The sequence below is a fragment of the Rattus norvegicus genome, chromosome 4, assembly GCF_021556685.1.
Source record: "Rattus norvegicus strain SHRSP/BbbUtx chromosome 4, alternate assembly SHRSP_T2T, whole genome shotgun sequence".
NCBI lineage: Eukaryota > Metazoa > Chordata > Mammalia > Rodentia > Muridae > Rattus > Rattus norvegicus.
In genome coordinates, this window is record NC_141537.1 from 53737508 (window position 1) to 53754399 (window position 16892).

At 40.3% G+C, this 16892-nt stretch overlaps 1 protein-coding gene across 2 annotated transcripts in view; it reads right to left on the reverse strand.

Annotated features, from left to right (window-relative positions):
- Positions 1-511: 511 nt before the first annotated feature.
- Iqub (IQ motif and ubiquitin domain containing) overlaps positions 512-16892 on the reverse strand; it is a 62672-nt gene continuing 46291 nt past the window's right edge. For both annotated transcript variants that reach the window (XM_087656501.1, NM_001034130.1), the window contains 5 exon segments: positions 12512-12682; positions 9121-9297; positions 5560-5808; positions 4678-4863; positions 512-1309 (listed from right to left, as the gene is read on the reverse strand). In XM_087656501.1, the coding sequence (XP_087512627.1) occupies positions 1124-1309; positions 4678-4863; positions 5560-5808; positions 9121-9297; positions 12512-12682 (969 nt within the window). In that variant the 3' untranslated portion in view covers positions 512-1123.

The window sequence follows — 16892 nt, forward strand, 5'->3', positions numbered from 1 at the left end:
ATAGAATTGGACTAAAATGTGTTTCTTTATAGTTCTATTGACACGAGGTGTGCTAGTTTGAATTATATCGTCACCTTCTGTTGTTTTTCTTTCCCAGTGCTTTCTATTTAGCTCTCCATGTCTGTTGAACCATTAACTCTGCTTCCCTTCCCTCTAGAGCCATGTAAACTCTGAATCTTTTCCTCTGGTCCCAAATGGAGAAGGTAGTAGGTGCAAAGGAGGGGTGTGAGACTGAGGATTTCTTTTCTAGTCCATGAGGTCAAATTTTGCAGGCTGGTTGCTAGTCCTCTCGGTGACCTACTTATCTCCTTTCCATTCTCTCTGGGTTCCCTGGCTTCTCCATCAGATTTTGTATATCTGAAACGTGGCCCTGGATTCCTTCTGTTTCCCTACATCACATATGTCTTGGAGCAGGGCCTTTCTGGAAATAAGCTCTTCTCGAATCATGCTATTTTGGGTGTGCCACCTTTGGATATGTCATCGTCGCCACATATTTCAGACAGATATGGAGTCAGAGTTATTGCTTACTTTATTGAGAAGCAGTGGACAGTTGATTTATCAAGTTTATGCTTCTTACAGAATCTCAACACTTCCCCGGAGGAAGCATGTAACGTGACATTTCCACTGTTTGCCTTGTTTCATGGCGTGCGATGCAGATTTATGCTTATCTGTTACAGTTTCTTTTCTTGTATTATGCAGTTAACAGGTAAAAGTAGACAATAAAAGTAAAATATTCAACTACTTATCTCAAAATACAGGCTTACGTATAGAGTGATTATACTCATAAAATATATGTTAAATAAGTAAATTACTTTCACAGAAGATTAAGCCAAGGTTTTGTTTCACTGATGTATTTTGACTATAGAGCACTTTTCCTCAAATGAAAATGGATAAAAATAAAAGTGTTCTCTTTAACTATTAATCTTAGTATCAAATTTATAGACTCCAAACCACCTAACACGGGTTCTTGTATACGGATGTTTTCTCTTCATATAACAAAATATTGTGAGTAAAATATATAATAGAAATAGAAATTCATAGGTGGTTTTCCTTGTTCATGACCTTTGTATTATTCTCTTCGTAGAGAACAAAAATGCTCATCATCAAATCAACATTCCTGACTCTAATTAGGTACAATCCCATGGGGTACTATGATTTTAGGAGGATTCTCTGTGGAGTATTTACTTCTGATAGCTTCTATTTCATCATCCTTAAGTATAAGTGAAGCCAGCACTGGGACCTGTGAAAAATAGTTTTTAGCCAAGATATGTTTGTGCTTGATCTTGTGAATAAAAAGGCGTCCATATCCCTGCAAATAAAAGAAAATGAAGTTGAAAATCCATACATACATATTTTGCCAGATGAAACATGACCATGTCTCAGCATCTTTATTCAACCTAGGATACTTTTCTTCTCACTTTGTCTCTTATCTTTCAGAGCTTAGGTTCTGTGATGCTTCAATTTCAAGTCTACCAGGACTCAGTGTTTCTATGTTTTCCCTGTCTCTATCTGTCTGACTCTGTCTCTCTGTCTCTGTCTCTGTCTCTGTCTCTGTCTCTCTCTCTCTCTCTGTATCTTTCTGTGTGTCTGTCGCTGTCTGTCTCTGTCTCTCTCTCTCTCTCTGTCTCTCTCTCTGTCTGTCTCCCCCTGTCTCTCTCATTCCAAACTACTGTTGTTATTAGTTCTTTCTTTATTCTTTCTCTCCTCCATTTGTATTTACAGTAATTGCCTGGTATGGGGTAGGATGTACCCAGGTTTCTGTTTTATTCCAGTGGCATGAAACAAGCAACAATTTTATACATGCCTATACAGACATGCATACATACATACATACATACATACATACATACATACATACATTTGGGCAAAGCTTACAGGAAAGCATGTTAAGACAATTTCTCAAAAAGACTCATGTATCTCATGCTTCAAGGAGGATTGAGAGACCCATGGAGTCTCTGAAGGGTGATGAGTCAGTCTGCAGAGCCCTGCAACAGCCCCAAAACAACTAAGGGCAGAGGTGGTGGTGGCGGCAAGTTTTATGGGGAGATGTTTTTTAATAGTGGGCTCACAGAATTGGAAGACGGCAGAACAGAGCTGCATGCGGTAGAGAATGCTGAATCTGTATCTGTCTCCACTGCATCCCTGCAAGCACAAAGCACCAGCGAGCCTTGGGGCTATCGGCACCAACAGGGAGCTGTGTAGTGGCCTTGAACTCCAATGGGAAAGGTCAGGGAAACATTACATCCCTCAGCCTGCGAGCACAAAAGTCAAGCCCAGCCAGCCTTGGGGCATCAGACATCAAGGGTGGGGAGGTATACAGCAGCTGGGAATTTGCATAAAACCTGCCCCTGGACACCTTGAGTAACAAGCAGTAGTGTTACCCTGACTCTGGGCAACAGTGAGGTATCTGAGATGAGTCTTGGCAATGGTTCAGGGTTCAGTATTATATATAATATTATATACATACATATATATAGCTGACAAAGGCCGACAGGGTGGTGTGCTGCAGCCTGGAGCTCGCACACACTTCCTACCATCACCACCACCTTCCCCATCCCCGACACACTGTCGGTCTGTACAACTGCCCTGGTTCTGAGCATTCCAAATTCTCTTGTTGTTGCTGTTGTGTTTGTCTCTTTGCTCTTTTGTTGCTTCTAGGGGCGGGGGGGGGGGGGCTGATGTGTCTGTGTTTTGAGAGAATTCTGGAAATGCTTTGATTTGCTGCAAAGACTTGAACTATTCAGAACGGAATGGTCAGTAAGGCACAAACCGGAGACCCTGGAGAGCAGCAAAGGTTTGGAGTCAGGACGAGAGCCTCTACTCCACTTGCAGAAATGAAAAGCGACTGGTGTCCTGAGACGGGAAATGCACGTGAATGAAGCATTTAATCTGAGAGTGCAGTGATTTGATTAGGTACACAAAGGAGTTGTGCGGATTAATTGAAGAAGAACCGGAATATCAGCCTTGGGAATGAACTTCAATTTCATTGTGGGTCCTCGATGAAATGATATTGCTTAGTATTGGCTGTGCTTCCAGCGATTAAATATTTATGCAGTGGCTTAGTTTACTAAATATAACGTTTAGCACAGTTTCAATTTCTTTCTGCGCTTTCTTTCAGTCCCTAGAGAGAACGTTTTCATAGCCTGGCTTCTTGGAACTCAAAATTTATTGGGAAAGGCTAAAACTGTATCCAGTTTCCTCCCTTTATATCACTCCCTCACCTTCCTTAATAAACAAGCAGCAGCAGCATCTTGGGACAGCACTGTTCAAAATGGCTGCGGTTGGTCCACTGCTTTTGTCTCCTTTAGAGGCATCTTAGATGGAATTAAGGGTTCTGCAATATAATAAATTGGGAGAAAAGCAGGGCCGGCTCTTGGAGACCTGCACGTGCTGTACATGGAGCGCTTCAGGAATAATTCAGGGCCCCCTCAATTTTATTCATCAGAATGCTTTACAGATAGCATCTTATGAGTTACTGAAATGAAGTCGTAGTCACGGTTTGCGGTGCTGTCATCTCTCCTAGTTAGGTGGAAGCAAATGGAAGAGTGGAATCCCATGTGTGTGACTCCCCAAGTTATGAATAGAATTTGACAACTGAGTATGTTTTAGGCAGACTCCTGCCAATAAACCAAAGGACAGTGTCTGGGTTCCACAATGTTTATATATTGATAATAAGCAATTTTCAGGATGCAGGTACTTATTTTTGACTTTATGTTTTTAAATTAATATGCAAAAGAATAAATGCCACGACCACGTCTTCACACAGACACGTTATGCACTTTATCAGTGCTCACCCGTCTCGTCTCTGCTTCTCTTACCACTGTGGGCTCCTCCACTCCCTGCAAGGAGCTCCTCGTCATCTTTTATGTGAATTTTATTTTCAAATTTTAGACTTCGTAAGTAGAAGGAAAACATGTGCTATTCATCTTTTCAAGTCTGACTTATTTAACATTATATTCTGAATAAAACTCTAATGCACACAAGCCACATAAACATTTGTATATCCATTCATCAGTTGATTGGACCTAAGTTAATTCTATACCTTATCTGTGGTGAATAGTCACACACACACACACACACACACACACACACACGTGTTTACGGGTCTCTCTGAGGTGTTCAGACTTAGATCTCATCAGACATAAGCTCAGAAGTGCCATAGCTGTATGATATGATAGTTGTATCACTTGTATTCCAAGGAACCTCTACTGATTTCTGTAGTGGATGCACCCCCACTACACACACACACACACACACACACACACACACACACACACACACACACATCCTTGTCAACAAATACTTAAACAAGCTCCTGGTCTTCAGCAGGCGCTATTATAGGTACAAAAGGGATAGAAATACGTGAGTGAGACAAAGTCCTTCCCAGAACTCGATGTGCAGTGGATGTGCTTGAACTTGTAAGGTAAGAGCGAAATGATGCTAGAGGTTTATATAGTCAAATCCCTCATCTTTACCCAATATACTTTGGCTTCCTGTTAATTTTCATATCTTCAATACACACCGTCTACATCTTTTGCTGTTGTCACTCTGTATAACGCCATATAACTGTCTGTAGGTTCAACAGAAGCAGTTTGGCAGTGGTATGCTAAAGGGCACGCCAAATGCCCTGCTGCAACCTGATTGGCTAAACTAAAATCCCCACGTCCGGCGTCTTACCTTCTCGATGCTCTCTAGCTTGAGATGAGCTGTGCCTTCATCCTTGGTGAGCAGAATGCAGTTCCAGGGCGACCACTCCACGTGTTTGTTCCACCTGACCATGACCAGGTCATTGAGGTCATCCCAGGCGCTGAGGGCCGACTGCGATGCCCAGATGTTCTCTGTCAAGTACTTAATATCCTGAAGCTATAGGCCAAAAGGAGTTCAAACAGTCATTTTGTTTCCTTCTGAGTCAGTAGTTTAAATATCATCATGTTAATTGGGGAAATAATTAAATCTTGATGAGTAAATTTTTTGAAGGGGAACAGCATCTGAAAGACTTTAGGGTTTTTTTTTGGGGGGGAAGGGGGTGCCACAGCACAAACTTTGTCATCTTTCAACATCGCCCACATGAAATCTGCTATCAGACATCTCAGACATATTATTCCCTGACTGGGAATGCCAGTCTCTTATAGCCCGCATGTTTTTCTCATCTTTGCTGTCATTCTTTTTAAACACCTGTCTTCTTTTCTAAGGTGTGCTTTCTGATTTACCGGTGAATTTTCAGAGTGTAATATAGAATGTAAACACCAAGAACACATCTCTGCACGAAGCTCAGAAATGCAATAGCTGTCCGCTTTAGGGACTCCTAATATGGTTCCCACAGCCCATAGGACCTCTCTGATAAATTTCAAGTGCGTGGTCTGTGCGGTGACTATAGAGGCCAGAAGAGGGCGCCAGATTCCCCGCAGACGGGAGTTAGAAAGATTTGTCAACTGCCACGTGGGTGGTGGGAATGGAACCTGCCTGGGTCTTTGGATAAACAGCCAGCGCTCTTAACCACTGAGCCATCTCTCTAGCCCCCAGCTCTATTTCATAATTAGCACCTTTTACAGCTCATACCTGCATTAGATAAGCAATGTGGGAGTTATCCTCATAATTGGCTTCTGAGAAGTAGAGCCGCTGAAGTAAACACTTGTATTTCAAAAATGATTCCCGCCTCTGAGTCTCATTCTCCAGGTTTATGCAGTGCCGGCAGCGGTACACACGATGCGAGGTGGGTGAGACGGAAAACTCGACAGAAGGCAAATACATTTGGCAACTGTGGCAGAAGTAAATCTTATCATAAAACTTCAGTGGGTCTTGAGGGACCTAATAGAAAGAAAAAAGATGAAAAATCCAAGACACGTGCTAAGCAGAAGCATGAGGACTGCTTAAAATTAATTCTGAAGTCGTTCACTCTAAAAAGTCTTATTTTTCTTTTAAACATCTATTGTGTGTGAGAGACTTAAATTCCAAGCAAGATTGGTTTTCCCAGCCAAAATATTAAAAATCTATGCTACACACCAACCGCTAGACAGATGTTGGGAGAGTCTTTAGAAAATCAAATCACTGACTCTTAGCACATTTTTTAAAATATATTTTTCTCATCTACTACTGGGAACAAGTAATGGCTGTCTGCCCTCGGTGATCTCATTCAGTATTATATTGAAAGATGTTTCCTGTGTGATAAGAAAGGAAAATAAATCAATTCAAGTGGGAGAGGCAGAGGGTAACGTTTATCTCGCTGTGGTTGACCTGAGAGCTTCGCGGAGGCCGTCTGGCTGTCTTTTCCCCTGTGATGTTTCCAGTGAGAAATCTGCTTCCGTCCTTATTTTTGTCCCACTGTGTACAAGCTGCTCTTTCTCCCTGGCCAGAGGTTTGGCTTGGTGCCCTTTGTTCCCTGTACATCATGCTTCACTGACTTCTCCTGACTCTCCTGAAGGGGTTTAGTTTGTTCATCAAATTCAGAAAAACGATGGTCATTATTTTAACAGAGTGTTTCCTTTATCCTTCACTCAAATTCGAGCCTCTAACATATGCTAAGGTAATTGAACTTTTCCCACGGCTCGGTGGTGTTCACGTGGCTTTTCATTTGTCTCCACATGTGCCAGTGTGAACAGTTTCCATCGTGGTCTTCTGGTTCAGTGATTTCTGTTTTCTTCATCAGTGTCACCAATCTGCACTTAATTTAATCAACTGTGGTTTTCCAGCTCAAGTGTTTTCTTCTTCAGAAGTTTTATGACATATCTTGAATGTCTTCACTTAATTTCTGAACCTATAAAAACTTATGAACTGACAGAATGTCGTTTTCAGCTAATTCTAACATTTGTCATTTGAGTAATGATTTAAGTAACGTTTTACTTATCACATTTTATGTATCTCATCTGGTTTTGGATGGTAGGCATTACGAAGTTTACCTTAATTGTGGATATTTTTATTCCCATTAATAGCCTTATACATTTTTCTGAGGATTGGTTAAATTACTTATAGCGGTTTGATTAGTTAATGTCTTGGTTTTAAGTTTGTATTTTTTTTTAAATCAAGAGTAAAGCAGCTCCTCATTTGGGGCTAATCACTTCCCAATATTGAGTCCGTCCACTCCGTGTGCCTGCCAGTTACTCCATGAACTGGAGTGTTCCGTTCTGCCTTGGGATCAGACAACACGTCACTAGCTTTGTGTTAAGTGTTGAATGCTGTTACCATTTATCCTTTAAGGAGCGACTCTCGTCACCTGTTGTCCTCACATTCAGACACGGGGGGGGGGGGAGAACTCAGATGAATATGTAAGAGGGACTCTGTTGTCCTGTGAACTTCTATCCTGTGCAATCCACTCATTTTCAGTCCTGTGCCCTTCAAGCTTCTGTCACATGGGTGTGAGGGACATAGACAGCCTCGTTCTCTCAATCCAGCCTAAGGACCCCGCAGCCTCCTCTTCACCCTCGTGCTCTAGCACGGCGCAGGCTCTCCTTCATCAAACGTGACCAGCACAGGCTTATTTCACTTATTTCCCTTCTTCCAGGAGCCACAATCTTCCAGCTAATGTCTTGAAAAACCTTGTTTAACTTTCTTTAAACTTTAGCTTGGAGGTAGGCAACTCCAAGCTAGCCCATGGTGGCCAGAAATTTCAAAAAGTGATGTTATATATGACCAAGGAGTCATGACAGTTCGGTGAAGAATTATCTTTTTAAAAAAAGTTACGAAAATGGTTGATGAGGTTAAACTTTGACTTGACTAATCCTTGTAGCTTAAGAAGAAAAAAAAAAAAAACTCAAAATAAGTTAAGGCCCCAGTTGTAAATCGGAATGGGGAAAAAAAAAAAAAACCTATTGTAAGAAAACAGAAAACAAGCGTTGTTCCTCTAAGTGAAAAGAATCAGGTTCCTGCATCTCCAGACTGTCTCTCCGGCTTCTGGACTGTAGCAGCCTGTGACGCAGCAGAGCATGGGCAAACCTCAAATGTAATGAGTAGGAGGAAGCCCGTCTTAGAAGACTGCATGTGATTCCACGAGAGAATTATTCCATTTGCAAGGCATTCTGGGACAAATAGAGCCATCAAAATAAAATACATGTCTGCTAAGAGTTGACAGCAGGGCTGTCTGTGAGGGCTAAATTTTCTTGGGACTGTATGTATTGCTAGTTACGTGACTTTATGTATTATTAAAACTGACCTGGAAGAGGTGAACTTTTTATCAAAGAAATTTCTGAAACAGTAATATAACGTGATATAATGATATAGAGTACAAATCCTCATTTCATTGCTGCAAATTTATAAACCAACTTAGACAGGAGAAGAATTGAAGTGATACAATAGGAAACTTTTCTCCCAGTCTTCTGGACAGCATAATCATGTTTAATTAATTAAAGAAGAATATGAACAGTAAGTGCTTTTTATTTTTCTAGATTTTGTCTATATTACAAGGTTTTTTGTTTCGCTAACATTCTAAAGATAGCTTCCTAGATGATAATTCTAAAAATAATCTTACCACTATAACTCTTTAGCGGAACTTCCCAATTTACTAAAAGTGTCTTACATAGCTTTGTAAGAAAACAATGAGGTATGCACGTGCTCCAGACAGAGACCTAATCATACTGGTATGAGAGGGCATAATGTAACTCAAATTCAAGCCCCATTTGTAGTTCTTCAGGCTGTCTTTATGGTTCCAGTCACTGATACCATAAGTCACTTACCATAAGTTGGGTAAGTCCTACAGACTGACAGACATGGCACGTAGGGGGAATTGGAGAAATGGAAAGGCATACTTTCTCTGAGACCTCATGAGAGAGGATGAAGAGTTTGATTTTTGAAAATGAGTGAGAGTTGGCAAGATCAAATTAAGCATAGTATTCCAGGTGGGGGCAACTGTTTGTCCAAGGGCTGGGGGTGTGAGAGACCACAGCACCTCCAACACTACGCCACAACCGGACAGTCAGTTCAGCCCTTAGAAAAGAATTGAGGCAGAAAATTCACATGCCAAAGAGGTTAAAAGGAGAGCTTAGTTTGTCTACAGAATGAGAAGCCTGGAGAGCTCAGCAAAAAGTCTTGCTTAGATTTTCAATAAAGTGCAGGGACAAACTTAGACTATCTTTCAACTAATGATTTAACATCTTAGGATCTTCAAAGTCAGTACAGTATGGAGAGTACCTTAAGGTGTTTTGCGACTTCTGGGTTAAACAGAGGAGTTTTGATATAGTGAATAAAGAGTGTTGTGATTCTTTTCCTGAGTCCTTCGAGATTATGAGATTTAACTCCTCTCATCATAAGGTCAACTTCTCTGTCAATCAATTCTAGGATTTCTTGGGTCAGTTTACACTCATGTTCCTAAAAAAGAAAAAGTTCTCAGTATAATTATTTTAAATCACTATTTTTAAAACTACCACCCAAACAAACTGGAATCCACATTTCAAAACACTTTAAAAGGTGATGGGAGTAAAAATTGCCACAACCAGTTAGAGGCCAAATTAGTATTAAATAGTTAGTTTGATAATAGGCAACATATAACCAACCCAGCGACTCCTGAGAAAAGTATCTGCAGAACTATTGTTCACAGTAGCCAAAAGTTAGAAACAACTAGAGTAAATTGTTAGCAAATTCGATAGATAGGTAGATAGATAGATATAGAGATAGAGATATAAAGGCTGATCAATTAATGGACCTTATGGAAATGAGTAAGCTATAGGATAGCTGTAAATCTTAGTGTTTAAATCTTATAAAGTAAGTAAGCAAAATGAAGAAGGTATGAACTGGTACACGCAGGATAATTTCACAATCGGTCAAAACTGAAAATGCTGAGCCAAGTTATTTATAGGCTTGTACAGAGGAGTGAAAATCATTAAGAGAAACCAAGGAAAAGACAGAAAAGACACTGGTGAAAATAGCTGTCCCTTGGTGATTACTTCAAGGAGACAAAAGGAAGTCGAAAAGGAGGAAGAAAGGTGGCAAAGGGGTGCAAAACACATATAGTTTACAGTGATGAGTTGTGCTGTTCAACACTGCTAAACTATGTATTTTGCACACGTCTGTCATACCCTCCAATACTTTTTTAGTAAAGTACTAAAACTGGATGGTTTGAACAATTAAACATAACGTGAGAGCTCGGGGCTTACGATGGTATTGTTAAGCAGTAAAACAGACTTATGTCCACTCCACTCTTTGGGGGGAACCTGGATGGAACACAGTTTGTGTGGGAAAGACACCGGGTGAGGGGACTGACTGTAAGGCAATGCTCTTTCTTACTTTCTCATACTTGGTATTAATAATAAGTTGAAGAGTTGAAATCAGTGGTGCCTCACCCTGGAAAGCATTTTAGAAGGGCCTTGGAGAAAACAGATTTTTCATTAATCCTGCTTTCATGCCTAAATATCTAGTTTAGCTCTCTGAAATGGTGCCTTACTTATATAGTCACATACTCATGATCTCTGTGTAGGGGTGTGTGTGTGTGTGTGTGTGTGTGTGTGTGTGTGTGTGTGTGTGTATGTGTGTTCCTCTCTCTGAACCTCTAAGTTATCCTAATGTATACTCAGGTTTAAAATCCATTGGTCTTTATTACTACATATTTGAGTAGACACATATACATAAGTAGCTTATATAAGGTTGTAACAAGTGAACAGAGTCAGAATTTGAATTACATTTATACCTTTATCTTTCTTCAAAATACTGCTAAATAAATTTACATACAGATAGCTTAAGTTAAACAAATTCAAATTCATGCATTGTGTTTGGAGTTCATGCCTTGCCTGTTTAGCCAACAAGGTCCTAATTGTCAAGTAGGAGTATTTCTACTGTATTCCTACATTCATTCTCTCTCTCTCTCTCTCTCTCTCTCTCTCTCTCTCTCTCTCTCTCCCTCCCTCTCCTCTCCTCTCCTCTCCTCTCCTCTCCTCTCCTCTCCTCCTCCTCCTCCTCCTCCTCCTCCTCCTCCTCCTCCTCCTCCTCCTCCTCCTCCTCCTCCTCCTCTTCTTCTTCTTCTTCTCTCTCTCTCTCTCTCTCTCTCTCTCTCTCTCTCTCTCTCTCTCTCCCTCCCTCCCTCCCTCCCCCCCCTCCCTCCCTCCCTCTCTCTCTGAACTTGGTGACCCTTATTTCTTACCTCTGTACCTTGGCTTCCCTTTTGCTATCTAAGGAGGTTTCCACCACCACCTTTTACAAAGGTAATCCAGAACAAAGGCAGCATGTCCTCTGCTCTCTGGGCAGAAAAACACAAACCTGTGAGCCAATTCCCTAACTCTGTAATGTGTCTTAAAACCTTTGTGTATCTGGGTTCTGATTCTTCTCAATCCAAGGTGAGGAGACATTAAAATGTATAAAAGAAGAAACACAGGGGAATCTGCTGCGGCCGCGATGCCGGAAAGTACAGCAGAGTCTGTACTTTGTTCATTAACCTCACTACTATAATTTTATTCCCGAGAATCGGAAGGGGGGAGGCATTTGTGCAAATTGTAGGAACTGATTGCAAAGCAGTAAGTAGATGTCAGGTCAGAGCAGCAGCAACCTGGGTTCTGTAGCGGTATTGGAAGCTCTCACTCGCCCCCTCATGGTGAGTCATGGGAAGACAGCTCTCAACTCGATCACTTTGGAGCTCTGCTTCTGAAGACTTGTTTAGTTGGCCAGGGCAAACTCAAATCCTTAGTTCAGTGAAACAAGTGATCAGTCCTACCCCTTGCGCTGACACTGGGCAAATCCTCAAGGCGGGTCCAACTTCAAGATTCTGGTGAAACTATCGCGACTGCTACGGTTCTAAGAGTCCGAAATTAACCCTGGAGTTTTTTTCTCTTCCTAGCAAGGACAATTGTCTTATCTGCTTTCTATACCTGAGCATGCCTCTGGAAACTTCTGAACCGAAACTAATGTGGAAGTCAATTTCAGACTACATGGCATCATCCACTATCTTAATTTTCATTTAAAAGTAGAAAATTAATAGTGTGAGGGGAAAAAACAAGCATACATCAATGTGGCTTTACAACCTCCAAAAAGCAGGAGAGCAGGATGGCTCAGTGGGTAAGAGCATTTGCAATGAAAGCATGCGATATGGCTTCCACCTACCCAACTCAGAGGAAGGAAGCACACACACACACACACACACACACACACACACACACGAACAATAACAATAGGTTAAATTTTTAATGACTAAAATTAGTTTTCATTGAAAACTGTGTGAAATGTAGACAATAATTGCTGGGTATTTTTAATTCTCAAGGCACGTTGTGTTACATGGCCATATAAAGATGAATTTGTATTTTGAACATACTATGTTTACATTTTATTATATTATCATAAAGTATTTATGAAATTGTTTGCAAAATGTACCCATGACTTTGCACATGATTGTCATCAACATAGCACAGATTTTGAGGGCTTTTAGGTAACCATTCATTTATTGCATATCTATCCCCACACTTAACACAAAAGAAGTTAGCTGTTTATACAATTTAACGTATGCAAGCATTTATTAATAGTTGTATATTTGCTTAATGAAAAGAAGCTTGCTGAGTGTGTTATCCAGCTAATCTTTACACCGATGGTGAAGTTGACATACCTTCACAGTGTGCTTCAGTGTCAGGAGTATATCCAGCCTCTCATCTTGAGAGAGGTTTTTCAGCAGGATACACTTGTAGATGCTTTGCAGCTCTCTGGCTCTTATTGTGAACTGTGTGTCCATTTCAACGGTTTGGCCATCAGGTCTTCTCCAGGTATTTGAAGCTGAACACTTGAAAATAATATTATTGTTGCAATTATGATTAACTAAAGACGGAAAGCAGCCATTTTGTCCCATCTACTAGAAATCAATCCTCAGTCATAAGTGAAAAGATCACTAAGGTTTAAGAAAGATAATCAAATGAAAGCAGTGTTGGGAGCAAAACTCATAGTACTAAGTGCTTTCATGAAGAAATGGGAGATATCTTACACTAGCAACTTAAGAGCACACCCAGAGCTTTAGAACAAAAAGAAGGAAACACACCCAAGAGGAGTAGAAGGCAAGAAATAATCAAACTTGGGGCTGAAATCAACCAATTAGAAGCAAAGAGAACAAAGAATCAACAAAACCAACAGCTACTTCTTTGAGAAATCAGTAAGATAAACCCTTAGCCAGACTAACTAAAGGGCACAGAGACTGTATCCAAATTAACAAAATCAGAAATGAAAAGAGAGACATAACAGAAACAGGAAGTTAAAAAATCATCAGATCTTACTACAAAAGCCTATACTCAACAAAACTGGAAAAATCTAGATGAAATGGATGTTTTTTAAACTATCTAAACAAGCCCAGAACCCCTAAGGAAATAGGAGTCAGTAAAAGTTTCCCAACCAAAATCCACCCCGAGCCAAATGGCTTTAGTACAGAATTCTACCAGACCTTCAAAGAAGAGATAACACCAACACTCCTCAAACTATTCCACAAAATAGGAACAGAAGGAACACTCTCAAATTCATTCTATGAAGCCACAGTTACTCTGACACATAAACCACACAAAGAACCAACAAACAAAGAGAACCTAAGACCAATTTCGCTTATGAATATCAATGCGAAAATACTCAATAAAATTCTCACAAACCAAGTTCAGGAACACATTAAAATGAGCATTCACCATGATCAAATAGGCTTCCTCCCAAGGATGCTTCAATACACAGAAATCCATCAATATAACCACTATATAAATAAACTGAAAGAAAACAAAATCACACAATCATCTCATTAGATGCTGAAAAGGCCTTTGATAAAATACAATACCCCTTCGTGATAAAAGTCTTGGAAAGATCAGGAATTCAAGACCCATAACTAAATATAATAAAAGTAATATGCAACAAACCAACAGCCAACAAATAATTAAATGGAGAGATACCTGAAGCAATCCCACTAAAATCAGGGACTAGACAAGGCTGCCCACTCTCTCCCTACCTATGCAATATAGTGCTCAAAGTTCTAGCCAGAGAAATTGGACAACAAAAGGGGGTCAAAGGAATACAAATTGGAAAAGAAGAGGTCAAGGTATCACTATATGTGGACGATATGACAGTATGCATAAGCAACCCGAAAAATACCACCAGAGAACTCTTAAACCTGATTTAAAAAAAACTCAGAAAAGGGGCTGGATATAAAATTAACTCAAACAAATCGGTAGCCTTCTTTTACACAAAGGATAAATGGGCTGAGAAAGAAATTAGAGAAACAACATCCTTCACAATAGTCACAAATAATATAAAATATTTTGGTGTAACTCTAACCAAAAGAGTGAAAGATCTGTATGACAAGAACTTCAAATCTCTGAAGAAAGAAATCAAAAAATATTTCAGAAAATTGAAGGGCTTCCTACGTTCATGGATCAGTAGGATTAACATAGTAAGAATGGCCACCTTACCAAAAGCAATCTACAAATTCAATGCAATCCCCATCAAAATTCCAACTCAATTCTTTATAGACATGGGAAGAGCAATTCTCTACTACATATGGAAAAAAACAGAATATTGAAAACAATTACCAACAATAAAAGATCTTCTGGGGGACCTGACCTAAAAGTAAATATATATATATATATATATATATATATATATATATATATATATATATATATATATATATCTCACATGGTATTGGAACAGAGACAGACAGGTCAATCATTGGAATAGAATTGAAGACCCAGAAATAAACCCACACACCTATGGACAACACTTGATCTTTGATAAAGAAGCCAAAATAATACAGTGGAAAAGAGAAAGCATCTTCACCAAATGCTGCTCTAAGTGGCAGTCTACATGTAGAAAAATGAAAATCCATTCATACTTATCTCCTTGTACAAAGCTCAAGTCCAAGTGAATCAAGGACCTCCACATAAAGCCAGATACACTGAATCTAATAGATGAGAAAGTGGGAAATAACCTTGAATGCATTGACACAGGAGAAATTTTTCTGAACAGAACACCAATGACTCAGGTTCTAAGATTAATAACTGACAAATGGGACCTCATGAAGCTGAAAATCTTCTGTAAGGCCAAGGACACCATCAATAAGACAGAAACGGCACCCTATAGATTGGGAAAAGTTCGTCACCAACCCTACATCTGATAGTTAATATCCAAAATATACAAAGAACTCAAGAAGTAAGAGTCCAGAAAATCAAATAACCCAACTTTTAAAATGGGGAACAGAAAAACAGAGAATTCTCAACTGAGGAATCTCAAATGGTAGAGAAGCACTTAATGAAACGTCCAACACCCTTAGTCATCAGGGAAATGCAAATCATAACAACCCTGAGATTCCACCTCACACCAGTCAGAATGGCTAAGATCAAAAACTCAGGTAACAGCAGATGCTGGAGAGGATGTGGAAAGATCCCACTCCTCCATTGCTAGTCGGATTGCAAACTAATCCAACCACTGTGGAAATCAATCTGGAGGTTCCTCAGAAAATTGGTAATAACCTGACAACCCAGATATAGCACCTGGGCATATACCCAAAAGCTCATATCACAAGGGAAGTGCTCCACTATATTCATAGCAGCATTCTTTATAATAGTCAGAAGCTGGAAACAACCTAGATGTCCCTCAATAGAAGAATATATACAGAAAATGTGGTTCATTTACACACTGGAATACTACTCAGCTATTAAAAACGAGGACATCATGAATTTTGCAGACAAACTGATGGAACTAGAAAATATCATCCTGAGTGAGGTAACCCAGGTCAAAAGGACACACATGGAATGTATTCACTGATAAGTGCATATTAGCCAAAAAATTCAAAGTACCCATGATACAACTCACAGACCATACGAAGCTTAACAAGAAGTACAGCCCAAATGTGTAGACTTCAATCTCTCTTAGAAGGGGAGAACAAAACAATCTTGGGAGGTGGAAGGAAGGAGGGACCTGAGAGGGAGAGGGGAAAATGGGGGCAGAATCAGGTTTGGGGTGAGACAGGAGAGAAGCCCAGAGAACCAGGAGAATGAATAGAAAAATGCAGCAGTGTGGGGTGGGAGGAGAGAAACCTCTAGAAAATCAAAGACACCAAGGATGTGAGAGGCTCCCAGGACCCAGTGGGGATAACCTTAGCCTAAATGCCCAATAGTGGGGAGATGGAACCTGAAGAGAGAATCTTCAGTAGATAGACATGGCCCCCATTTGAGACATGGGGCCATGCAACCACCCTCAAAATTTTTGACCCATAATTGTTCATATCTAAAGGAAATTCAGGGACAAAAATGAAGCAGAGACTGAAATAAAGGCTAGACAGAGACCATCCCAACTTGGGATTCCTCTCACTCTCAGGCACCAAACCCTGACACTATCACTGATGCCATGCTGTATTTAAAGACAGGAGCCTAGCACAGCGATCCTCTGAGACGCTCTACCAGTAGCTGACTAAAACAGATGCAGATACTTACAACCAACCATTGGACTGAGCACAGGCACCCCCATGGAAGAGTTAGGGGAAGGACTGAAGGGGCTGAAGGGAGTCACAACCCTATACGAGGACAACAGTTTCAACTAACCCAGACACTGCAGAGTTCAGAGACTAATCCACCAACCAAAGATGGGCTGATCCATAGCCCCCACCACTACATATGTAGCAGAGGACTGCCTTGTGTGGCTTCAGTGGGAAAGGATGCACTTAATCCTGTAGAAACTTGATGCCCCAGGAAGGGGTGAGGTGTGTGCGTGGGTGGGTGGGGAATCACCCTCTCAAAGGCAAAGGGGAAGGGAAGGATAGGGTGAAGAACTCGTGGAGAGGGCCCAAGAAAGGGTGGGGGTGTCAACATATGGAATATAAATAAATTAATAATATAATTAAATTAAATTCAGAAAAGAATCAAATTTATAGACCATAGAAAAGTAAAGCTTTTTTTTTTAATTCATCTATTTATCTTCGATGAACTGAAGATTGAACTTAGGGCTTCTTATATGCTAGGTAAGGACTATTG